The 13,225-nt window shown below is 36.0% G+C and overlaps 1 protein-coding gene across 1 annotated transcript in view; it reads left to right on the top strand.

The window, feature by feature from the left end:
* The window catches only part of LRMDA (leucine rich melanocyte differentiation associated), a 612,848-nt gene that overhangs the window by 347,831 nt on the left and 251,792 nt on the right, over positions 1 to 13,225 (top strand). The window contains 1 exon segment of the mRNA XM_082285652.1: positions 7,011 to 7,141. Within this exon segment, the coding sequence (XP_082141778.1) occupies positions 7,011 to 7,141 (131 nt within the window).

Genomic DNA, 13,225 nt, shown 5'->3' with positions numbered 1-13,225 from the left:
TCCAGTAAACTGGTCATACATTTAACATACATTCATATACTTCTGAAGAACTGGTACTAAAATTTCTTGAGAAAAAGGTGTTGAATGTAGATGTAGAATGCAGAGAGGAGGGCCATGAGGATGGTGAAGAGCCTTGAGGGGAAGCCAAATGAGCAGCGGCTGAGGTCACTTGGTCTGTTCAGCCTGGAGGAGACTGAGGGGACATCCCATTGCAGCTACAGCTTCCTCGTGAGGGGAAGAGGAGGGACAGGCACTGATCTCTGCTGCCAGGACCCAAGGAAATGGCCTGAAGCTGAGCCAGGGAGGTTTAGGTTGGATACCAGGAAAAGCTTCTTCACCCAGAGGGTGGTTGGGCACTGGAACAGCTCCCCAGGGAAGTGGTCACAGCACCAGCCTGGCAGAGTTCAAGCAGTGTTTGGACAATGCTCTCAGGCACAGCGTGTGACTCTTGGGGATGTCCTGTGAAAGGCTGGGAGTTGAACTTTGTCATCTTGATGGGTCCCTTCCAGCTCAGCATATTCTGTGATTTTATGGTTGAATCTAGGTCTAGGTTTTGAATGGTTTAGGGGAAAACCAAAATATTTCATACCAGAGAGTGGGAAATCTAGAACTGGGCAGAATACCCATAATGGTATATACATTTCTTATGGCAAGAGGAACTAGTAGTGTGATTCAGATCTAGGTGTTACATGTTCTTGAGTCTTTGAAAACAGCATGTATTGAATACCTCAGCTGAAGAATATACCAGTAAGTACTTCTGGTATAATTTGTCTTCACACAGGTCTCATAATGATCTCTAACAGTTACAGATTTGCTTAACCCCCAAACTATAGACTAATTTTGTTTTGCCTCTGTGCTTGTTCCTATGGTTTCCTTAAGTGCCTGAAGACACAGAACTGCCAGTCTGACCAGAATCTCATTAAGTGCTGAGGACTTTATGTTTAGATTGAGTGAATACATTAAAGACATAAATTGTCTCCTATTATGCATGGTTCCCCATTCCCTCTAAACAGACAAGTGAACTGAAGTGGTACAGAACTCCTCCTGCACAGGCTTCTGAGTTCTCCACACCACAGCTGTGGATTTAGAGAAATCTGTGTGGCTTGTTAGAGAACTGCTGTACCTAATGAGCCAAAAATCTTCTGAAAATCTAGAATAAAGTTTACCTGAAGTAAAAATGAAGTCATGTGAATGCCTAATACCAAACATCTATGGAAGAGAGGAGTAGTCTACAGTCCAGGTGATTGCTTATGCTGTTCTATAGCAGCGCTTTTAGCAGTTCAACTGCAGATATCAGAACTCTTTAAAAAATTGTGAGCTGCTACTTTACTCTTGTCTTTGTGATGTTTGTGGTGTCTTGTTACTTAATAACATTGAAACGCGGTCTTCAAATCTGCAGCCTTGGAACCATGGAGAGTCTAAAATGCCTCTAAAAGCACTGGCAACTCCAGGTTCATAGAGAAAACTAATGCTGCTCTAGTAGGCAGAATGGGATTCTTTTCCCATGTACTCAGTATGCAGGAAGCTCTCCATGAGATATATGGATTTAGTTAATTACCATCCACACTGCACCTTTTCTTTCTTGGGCAAAGTGGTTTCAAAGTCAGTGAACAAGGCCTTATCTCAAGGTCCTGTCTCTCTACCAGATAGGGTTCAAACTAGAATGTGGCATACAAATGACTGTGTGTGACAACCTATTGCACACAGAGAAGAGGGAGATGTATACTTGCATATTGCAAGCTATTTCTGTGGTTATCCAACCTTGAAGACCTAGCACATTCTAATGCAAAAGCGTTCAGGTGGCAAAGATCTTTTCATACTGCATTCAGAGGAGAATTGGTAACTTCTGATTCAAGGCTCTTTGTGTGTGGAACAGCTTGTGATTGCTACATCATGTTTGTGATAAATTTAATTGAAGGAAATGTTTCAGCTGGGAATAAATATAGGTATCTTGCTCATTTATGAGTCTGGTAGAAGTTGTTTTTTATTCAGCTGTTTTAATGTTAGGTTGATTGCAGCAATTGCATATCAGATGATTAGCTGGCAGAAAACTTTTGAATGAGAGTTTTGGGTTTTTCTATATGATGATCTCGAATTCTGCATGATATTCCGGATGTTCTCATGTACATATTTCAGAAATATTTTGAATGCGTGCTGATTGCTCTTTACTGTGTCCCTTTGCTTCCAAGAACTTCCAAAAGCTGTAGTCAATGAAGTTCATTAGCACGGGAAGTTCTCCTGTAACTCTTTTGGGGAAATGGAATGACTTTTTGAAAGATAGTGGTGGAGCAACTTGGAAAGCACTGAGAGAGAGAACAAGTGTGGTTACTTTTCTATATTCGAGTCTGTGACTAGTAAAGAGAATTGCCAGCAGACAAAAAGTTTACAGAAAGAAATCCCAGATTCTCTTGCATGCATCAGACTATATGTAAAAAGTAATTGTATGGTGAGATAGGAAATGTTTAAGTATTTTTAGACAGAATAAATTGATTTAGAAACTGTTAGCCTAGATTGTGTTTCTGCATAGGTTTGACCTGCAGTTTTTCCTGAGGACAACCATGAATATGGTTATACCAAGAATGCTGGTAAGGAAGGAAGAAATGCTATGGTGTTTGGGGATGGCCAGCATTAGTGCTCAGTACTGAAAACAGCTGACCATATTACTCTCTATAAAGGATTCATGCAGTGTCTCTGCCCTGGAAATATGCAGAAAAGACACAGCTAAAGAGACTCTTGGGAATACAGAAGTCTGGAATAGAGGAGCTCATGAGACATCATGCAGTAGTTTCTGTGTGAATCCACTTAACCTCTTAGAAGTATAACAGAATAGTTCTTTACTATGCTGGCTGTCAGCATCAAAAAAAAAAAAAAAAAAAAAAAAAAGACACAGCCTCAAAATGACTGTCCCTGCTTGTGAGGCTCTCCTAAAATTAGTCAAAGTGAAGTGGCACTATCCACTCAGAGTTTACAACTTTGTCCTTGTGCAAAAAATTCCCTGGGAACTAGTCTTTGAATGGTTTGAAAGGGGATATAGTCCTGACCAGCCACTAGAATTTTAGTCCAGGCTACAGGATTTTCTACAAAATAAACAACCAAAAATGTTACAAGCTTGCACAGACAGTTAATTCTTAGCCAGAGAAAGGAGATAGATCCTTTGCTTTGGGCTTTGGCTTGTGCTCTCTGCCTTCTAGGGAACCGCAAAAAGAGTGGTATTGAGTATGAGAGAGAGTGAGAACAGACAAGTAAGAACACGCCTGTAGGATTTGTAGGATATTTTTGATTCCATGAAATGTGCAAAAAAATTATATTGCTCTGCAGCTAAACTGGACCCATCACAGTACTGTAATTTTCCAAATAAATCTATTGCTACTGTCTCTTTGTTCCTGGCAGCATTTGTCTTCCTCAACAGAAAATACGGTGACGAAGTTGTGTCTGCTTGTGAACAGTCTAAATATGCCTGTGTGGTATCCACCTTGTAACACTCTGAAGGGGCTTTAAGAAGTTCATCTCTGAGAGATACCCAGTTCTTTTGTTTCCCTAGTTTAAAACTAGAAATAGTGCAAAAAGTAAGTATAATCCTTGGATGAGGATGAAATTTTTAAAGTCTGTCCAGCATATTTCTGTTTATTGTTCATGAAGACCAGTTTACATTTTTGGAGGGACCCGTTGTTGTATCATCCCTGAGAATATTATAGCTTATGAGCTGCAGAGCTGATGATTTAAAAATTTTAATTGTTACAGTTTTTCGTTTTGGTCGATGTCTCTTAGAAGGAGAGGCATTAGTAGATTGGTAATGACAGCACTTGACTTTGGAGATGGATTGCTACACTAAGGCTTTTTAATTATCACAACAGCAATACTTTAAACCATTTTTCAAATAGTAGACGGTAGTGTAAGTGTTGGCATCCCTGTTACACCTTCACCTTGTGATCAGTGACACTGACTTTAGAAAGATTAGGCCAGGGCTATTTTTACAGAGCTCTAAATAAATAAATACATTTTTACTAGCGCTGTCCATGGATTTAATTGTGGGTTTTCTTTTTTGAAAAGAATGGAGCTGAAATTGGTCTTAGAAGTGGCACAGCAGGATTTTGCAGCTCTTTGGCTCTGATTGCACCAATATGGCACTCCTTAGACTGCAACAATAAACCATAAAAAGGAAGCTGGCAATAAAATTTCAGACTTGCTTTGATTTTCTCTCTCCATATTTTCCTAGCATTGTTTTAGAAAGACTTAGTGCTTTTGGTGGCATCATATAGTTCCAGTATTGCGATTTAAATAAGTATTTGACATGCTAATTAACTAAACAGTACACTAGAAGTGCACCATGACATGAGTCATCTCTGAGAAATACTTAATTTTAACAGGATATCATTTATTTTTTTTTCCTACATGCTTTGTAAAAAAACCCTGTGGTGTTAGGTGAATGGGCCTTCTTGGAAAATCAATCTATACCTTGCATTTTTTTTTTTTTTTTAATAGGGATAAGAAAAGGTACTTAAAGTCCTAAAGAACCAAAAAATTATTTTATTTATGACACAACTACGGATTCTCTTGCATGAGATACTTTTTAGGGGGTGTTTTTGCATCTAAAAATCTATGCTCAGGATTTAGATACAAGGTATTAGAACCTAGACATTAACTTCCAAATTTGGGAGGTTTAGATATATTAAATGCAGATTATCAACTTCTGTTATTTACCTAAAACTCTTGGTGAATATGGTGTCTCTCCCTTTTGCTTTCCATAGGATTTTGAGGCGTAGTCTTACACTTTCTGCATATCTAAGCTGACACTGCTCTTCATTACATTTCTAAATACATTTTGATATCTGCCTTGAAGGCTGCACGTTCAGATGGGAGTTAGAATACATGTCATGCTCCACATTCATCAAACTTTTGGGGAGAACAGCTTTTACACAGGAAATAGCTCGGCTGAATTGAGAAGCAAAAGTCCTGCATGTTTACTTCATAAAAATTTTGAATGACTTGATATTTTTTTGTTGTTGGGGTGGTTTTTTAATGGTTTTTTGTTGTTGTTGTTTTTTTTTCCCTTTTGATAGGAAATGACCAGATACAATCAAAGCCTTGCAATAGCTAACCTCCTGTGTGTGATTGCTGTTATGGCAATAACTGTCTTTTGTAATAATAAACTATTTCTCTCAGGGAGCTTTTTTGGGATTTAAGCAGTCCTGCGAGAAATTAGTGTTTCTCCTGGCTGAGGGAGGGTGCCAGGCTCAACTACTTCTCTAACAGTCTTTGGAAACTTTTAAAAAGCCTTTTCCACACTTGAACATGTGTGGAAAAACAGTTTGTGAGTTTCCCATCACAGTCACATACTTCCTGAAAGAGCCATGAAAAAGTTTATGTGTGAGCTTAAGGTCCAGGTATGAAAATTAGCACCAAGTTTTGATTGGTAATTCATCCTAGTTAACAAATCATATGTCTCTACAAAAAGATAATTTTTCTTAGGGTTTGGTAGATTAATTACTGGATATAGCATTCCATAATGTGGCTTTGCCACATTAAAAGTTAGCATTCCTGCCTTTTCAATGAATTCATAGAATTAATTTCAAACCCTCATTTTCCCCACTCATGCGAATATTTAAGTATGACTCCTTAGATCTTATGGGACAGAACACTAACTATGAGTGTAGATACATTGGTTTTAGTAGAATTAGTAATTGTTGGCATGATCTTCTTGTGTGTTTGGAAATAAACTAAAATGTTAGGCTTACAAAAGGAAGACCACATTTTTAACAATAAAGCTGTTTTCTCCATTCTGTATTGCTTCTGTTGCCCTTAAGATATTGGGGTGAAGAAATAAAGTAAATTCCATCAGCTAAAAATAACAAAGATAACAGAAACACATAAATCAAGTATAAATAATAGCAACAAAAGTAAACTGAGTATTTAAAACAATGGTTTGTCTCTAACAGCAGGAGAGAATAAAAACAGAGCAATGAAACGTCCTTTAATGGTTTTGAATAATTATTACTCTTGTCTAAGTCAGTCAATTTTTCAATATTGGAAACTTTCCACACGCAAATGCATGACATTTTTTGAGAATCACACCTATATCTTTGTATGTAAATTGAAGCGAGTAAGAATGTATAGTTCAAGTTTTAGAGACTGTAACATTAGGCTGTAACAAAATAATTATTTGATCAATTAACAGATTGAGGTACAAATGGTTGAATACTGGTGTTAGGCTTAATCCTAAGATGTGGTTTCCAGTATTGCAGTGGTTAAAGACAGTTTAACCTTTGTTTGCTTGTTTGTTTTATTGAGGTTTACAGTAATGAAGGTGTGTCCTTCTTATTCATGTTCTGAGAAATATAGTTTAAAAACCTCATGAACATCAAAATATAAGGCTCTTTTAATGAAAAATTTTATGCTTTACAAGACTTTAAAGCTTCATATATAAAGTATTTGTATCACTGAAATCTTTAAGTTGCATTTATTAAAGCATTAATGGGCGTATACTAATTGTGTAGTTACAAATGTGTTGCTGTGACACTCAGAGTGTTTGTATGCTGGCTGGGTGTGAACCTGGGTTGTTGTGGTTTGACTTTTTTCTTTTGCCTTTTTTTTTTTTTTTTTAACTCGTTTTCCAGTGGACTGAATATATTAGTGATGAATGTGCTGTGAAACTAACTGTTTATTTCCATGCTGGAAAAGTTTCATGGCTCCAGCAATTGCTAGCCATTTTACCACACAGCATCCATCATTTTGTCAAAGTTTTAATGTTTTGTACTGAACCACCTAGGAAAGAAAGGAGGAGAAAAGAATGACAAAACAGCCCAATTCTTTTATTCCATGCCAAAAAACTGACTGAAGTTTATCCCTGTTTGCCCTTGGAACAATTAATGTGACATTTTCCTGAATGCCATACTAAATTTGATTGTCAGTTATTGAAATGTATGTTTTAAATCAGCAGTGATGCAACGCTAAATGCTTTTTTCATTAATGTCATTGAATCCTTAACCCACTACCTTTGACACATAACAGAATTAGAAAGCCTTTTGGACCATTTGGCTGAAGTTGTGCCCTCACTACAGTATCTCAGTTTGCTTGGAAACATTGCTTGCCCAAATGAACTGGTCTGCAAAGAAAAGGATGAAGATGACTACCAGAGATACAGGTTAGTGTTTTCACTTGTAGATGGGATAAGGCATGAAATTTTTGTTCTACTACTGGAAAAATACTAAACTAAAATCAACCCAATCAAACACCTACTCTATTCTGAAAGCATTGTAACATTCTGCCATGAAACACCTGGGAATTTGAGTAGCCCCATTTCGGTGAGATCATGCTCAGGAACCCTGTTTCAAGAAATACTTCATTGCTGTCCAGCACATGTCTGAGTTGAGCAGGTGTGCACAGGATTTCCTGAATGTGAGCGTTAGTATACCCCTACTCAAGGAATTTCCTTCTTTAAGGCCAAGATAAGGCAAGATTTGCATACACTAAGGTGACAGGTAATAAGAAAAAAGAAAAAAAAAATCACTCCACTGAAATAGCCAGTTGCCTTGTCTTCTGCTCATGTTTGATATGGTGCTAAGTTGCTTCTACTGTAGTTATCAAGGCACTATTAACACAGAAGAGATGACTCCTCCTATACTGTGCTGCTTTACTCAGGACAGTTAGATTCTAATAAAAATACCCCAAACTATCTTTATGATGTAATTTTAATGAACTAGGTTACACAAAAGGTCATCTGAAATTTATTATGGAGGCTTGATAGAATACTGTAAGTCCAACTGAAATGTTGCTAAAAGTTGCAATGATTATTTTAAAAAAATAGAAATACTTGTGACTGATGATGGTTGTGAGTATAGATCCAAAATTTTTGGAATGTCTGCTAAGTGACATAATTTTCAGAGCTATAATCTCTGGACAAGTAAGACATTGATTATGAGGAAAAAAAAAGACATTAGATGAATTTTCCTTGCTGCCATGTGATGTATTATTTCAGTCCTTGTGTGCTGGCACTTTTCACATTGGCTGCAAATGGCATTCAGAGGCAAGTCGGAGCCAAGCAGCTCTGGTCACCTTGCCTTGCAGAGCCTGAGCTTGGTTTTTATTAGTATCACCCACAGTATGTGGAGTTATATAACAAACTGATGTCATCTTCAGGTAATCCAAACTGTGCTGTAGGAGTTAGCATAAAACAATACAAAGTTGAGAAGACTAAAAGGAGGTTTATGGGGAAGTGGCTTGAATTTGATGCACTCAGAATTGTTGTAGGTTAAACAGCTGTCCCAGATGTGCATATATACTTTTTAGTTTGTTTCAGATTTTTGAGAAGGATTTCTATGTTGTCAGACATTCACCTTTTAATGATTCCACATTTGAATCCAGCTTAGCTTGTAGCATTTTGGTTTTCATGGAGTAGAGCAGCCTAAGTTTAATAAAATATTTTCCTATTGCTTTCACACTTTACTGGAAGCTATGCCTTCTATCCAGCTTACAAGACTATAATAGTGCTGTCTCTATGTAAATTTATGTGACATGTGCTCTAGAAAATTGCTTAAAAAATGAATGATATTTCTACAGTTTACTGTTTTTCACTTTAAGTATGTTTTCTGACAATATGTCTCCTATTAATCATTTAAGCAAAAGTGGTATGTTAAAGGAGCCATTCAGAGGCAAGAACCCATGGTTCATTTAGTGCTCTCTGAAAAAATTCCTTATTGATTGACATCCTCTGTGGTTATGTGATGTAATATTTATAATATGTCACAGAGCCATACATCAAAACAAGCATGTCCCTTGTTTCATTTCAATGCAAAAATGTTGATTTCAGAGAGGTCAAGGTAGTTTTAGGTCACATAGTGGCAAACCACTATGTCAAAGTGTGAAGGGATCCTATTTATATATCTGCTGGAAACCACAGCATTGCTTCCATTTTCTTTCCTCTCAATTTTTCAAAACCCTGGGTGTTTTTTTCCATGTAAACTAGGTTAATTGAAGCACTTTTAAGAAAGAAGAATGGGCTTCTAATTAGTTGAATGATTTATGGTTCTGCTGCTATAATGAAAGCTTCCTGATCCTTTTCCGTTATTATTTGTTGCATTGTAGGAAATGTATTTGCTAGACAGCATTAGATTCAAACCCAGAACCATGGATCAATCAATCGAGCTATCTGCCTATCTTTAGGGGAACATATATCGCTACATGATGGGACTGATTAAAATTACTCTTCTAATTGTACTCTGAGTAGCTAATTCAGAGTTTTGAATAACATTCTGGAGCATCTTGAACACAACCTTTGTCTTCCAGTTTCAGCATTTTTTAATGGTTTGAAATAACTTTTTTTCCTAAGGTTTTTTTTTGGAGAAATTTATCAGAAAGTGTCAAACGATTACATTTATGTGAACTTGAATTATGTAAAAATTATGTGAACTTGAATTATGTAAAAACCTGAATTATGTAAACATTGTGCTTCACCATAACTTCAGCTGGCTTTGTTTTGTTCTGAGTGGGAACTTCTTTTTGTAAATTTTTGCAGTAACCATTGGAACCACAGCTTCATTTTTCATTGGCCTTTAATTTCAGTCCTACTGAGTTCAATTAGAGTTCAGGCTATTTAATTCTTCAACCAGAAAGAGAAAGGTGCTAGAAATCATAGCTTTACTTAATCTTCTCATTCCAACAAACGGAAAAGATCGGTAAACCCCCCAAAATCTTAATGTTAAAAAATGTGGAAAATAATTTTTTTAAAAATTCAAGGTCTAGTGATTCACAGTGATCTTAGAGGTTAAAAGTAATGTTACGTATTTTAAAAATAATTAGATTTTATAAAAAATAATTGGAAAATATAGAAAGCCATGCTTTTGTCAAGAAATGATGATCTGGTTCTTCAGGTGATCCATTGGTATACCATTTCTATAATTTCATTACTAGAGGTCTTTCCTACTCTTTCAGTAAAATAACATTTTATACTGAAACATTGCCGTGGTTTTTTTCTCAAAGTAGTTAATTTTTTGTCTAAAAACCATAGTAACATTTGAATGGGATTTTTTTTAGGGAAGAAGAAAAGCTTTTTTTTGCCATCCCTGCTGTTCTTTCTTACATTTCAAATGTGTAGGAGAACAAATTGACGAAAAAATTTCTGTGTTATTGGAATTTTTGCTTGGACAGAAAAAGAAAATGGGAAGTTCCCTTCTGTGATATTTTTGTAAGCAAACTTGTTTGGTGATTTTAAAAACATGGGTTTTTTCCATCATTGTAAAATGGCTTTAGTTTCTTGCTATTTAAAAAAATTATTTTTAAGTTTTTTTATCTTATTTTTTAAGCTTTCTGTATTTGGGTGTTAATATTTTGTAAAGTGATGAGGGCAATCAGAATATCTAATGTGTAATGGTGATAGGAAAATTTAAAAGCTTTTGGCTCCACTAGGAAGCAAGAAACGCAGAAAAATAGCTTGCAAAACAGTGTGCTCTAAAATAACCCAGTCTACAATCTCTGCTTTGAAGATTGCGTGAAAACAAAGGTCACGACCCAGAGATCAAAGTAACAGAAGTCAACACAGTAATTGCTGGTTGCTTCTGTTGTACTCACAGTTGGTCAGTCCTGTGGGTGTATTGTTTGCAGTGAAAACTTCAAACGTGGTGTTACTGAAGTGTGAAAAATCATCTGGGTCACAATGTATTACAAAGCATTTGTGAATGCTGCAGGTGACCTCACCTACTTTCATTAAAGTGATACATTGTGAAGAATTTATGCCGTGTGTGAAGTTTTCTGTGCTTGTGCATTCTTCATTGCTCCTTATTGACATTTCCTGGAATGATGCATTCATTAAATGCTGTTGACATGGAAACAAGGGCAAGTGGAAACAAATGCCTGAGTTTATTTTAATTTAGCTTAAAAGTACATGTACTAGATATGCTATCTTTGGCTGGGGGAGCAAATGATGATAACCTTATGAAGGCCTCTTAAGATGTAACAGCAAGAAAGGAAGTGCATGCATTTGGCATGGATTAACTTTTCAAGCTAAATCAGGTATTCCCATCCCACAGTTCTGATTGTGAGAAATGATGGGTCTTAGAGCATTTTTAGTGTTCTTGCAGTTTTCTTTTGTTTTATTGTAGTTTTGTTTTATTTATTTATTTTTAAATTGCTACAAAATTTGCTTATTTATTTTAATAGTCTTGTTATTGAATTGGAATGATGATATAAATATATATATTCAAGAAGCAGTAGGAGACTAGAAGTTCACTCAATAATGAAAATAATGCTAATATACATGAGTACCAGTGAACTTGCTGTTGAGGCTCTCCTTTAGCCAGAGGGATTGAAGTCTGTGGTACTTCTGTATATGTTCTTTTAGTACTTAATTAGATGATTAAGGTATTCCCTTACATCTGTATAATCTATGAATCTGTGCTACTTCAGTGTTTGAGTGAAGCCTTGTCATTTCACTATACCTGGAAGGAAAAGCCTGTACTTGAAAGACATCAAAGGCCATGCAAGGTCCATCTGAGACTAGCTGCTGTAAGGGTTCATGAGCAAGAACAATTACGATGTTTTTGTTCAGCCAAATAAATTGAAGTTTCAATAAATTGAAATTTGTCTGTACTAACACAGTAACTCAAGGCAGAACTATAATTATTGTTACACATATAGAGAAAGATTTTTTTAATTCATAGGGTTGTTTGCTATATTGAAGAAGAGCAGAGGGTGTTAAAACATTAGGAGGTGGTGTGGATTTCTGTGTGACTTGCAAGCCCCTCAAAATTACGGGGTCATCACCAAGCAGTACCAAGGCAGCTCAGAGTCTTATGTGGTTTTCTAACATACTTCATGCCAACATCTGCCGTCTCTTCTGGAAGATGCTGGTTCAAGTTTATGACCTGTCTTCCTGATCTGTGTATTTAACAAATGTTTTTGTTGCAGAGGAAATTCTGTAGCCAGCTATATGCTGTTTGATGGGGGTAGAAGGGTATATTTTTTAGAGGTGCAGAAGAAACAATCATAGAAGGTCATCTAGTTCACTGTCATAAACATGTTTGTTCGAGTCTTCTGATTTTTTTTTTCTTTCCCCATTTAAATGCTGATATAACTTAGCCAGCTTCAGGTTATTTATTTTTTCTAGTTTACAGTAATGTAACTGGAAGCATAATCAGCCATTCAAAGTTTGAAATAGGCATATTATTTTTATGTTCTATTATTTTTAAGGAAAGGAAATAAAATAACACAGAAAATAGAAAAATGAAAGTAAACACTTTCAGAAACAAAGAGCATGTTGCAGGTATGATACAGGTAGAGCTGGATACTTCTGCATTCTTGTGGGCAAATATTTCTCAGTTTTTCACAGCAGATAATTTTTTTGTTTTAAACTTAAATATTGATGCATATAGTGCAGTTTTATATTCCAGTTATTGTTAATAACAGTGCAAATGGGAATACTATACAGAATCTAGTTCTTAAAATAGTCTTTCATTAAATGTTCAGTGAAAGAGTTTGCAAATGTCCCTCTTTTCCAATATCCTGGCAGGTCTGTATAAAAAGTCTTAAAATGATGCTTATTCCATGCAGCACATACAAAATTGGTAAATGAATTGTTAATCTTTATTGTCATTTTTACTTAACTAAAATGGAAATAACATGAAATTTCATATTCTCTGGTCTTTTTCCTTATCTGAGTGTTCCTGTCCTGGATACCTGTTATGAGCTTACTTTCATGGGACTCTTGGTGCTGAGAGTCAGGGTAGAGGAGATGATTCTGAACAAAAGAAGGTGCAACTTTACTTAAATAAATAATTTCTTTAATCCATTTTGAATTAGAAGATCAGTTTACAGGCAATGATAAGTGGATCTGTAAGCACCTTCCCGGTGTGTCTAATTTTTACTTTTCTGTCATTGAATCTCACCTTTATCTTCATCACTGAAGATGATAACCTTTTTTCACACCACAACAAAGATGTTAAAACCCAGTAACAGCAGTCTCAGAACACATGGAGCAGTGCTAAGTTTTAAAATTATTAAGAAAAAAAAAGGCGGGGGCGGGGGGGGCTAGGGAGACTCTGCCCCCCAACTTCTAACCTAAATAAACCTTTCTAAAGTAAATGTAGAATCTAGATGGATCTTTCTTCATTAAACAGCATTCTTTTAACTAGTGATTTTACAAGTCTAAACCAGGTGGAATGTGTCATTCAATTTATGGGTCCCAGTACCTGCCATAAAGTATTTTATGATGGCTGTGTTCTGTGTTATTAGTAGC

The sequence above is a fragment of the Coloeus monedula genome (assembly GCF_965178545.1).
Source record: "Coloeus monedula genome assembly, chromosome: 8".
NCBI classification, from domain to species: domain Eukaryota; kingdom Metazoa; phylum Chordata; class Aves; order Passeriformes; family Corvidae; genus Coloeus; species Coloeus monedula.
Note: the sequence above shows the minus strand (reverse complement) of the source record. Positions and strands in the feature narration are given on the sequence as shown.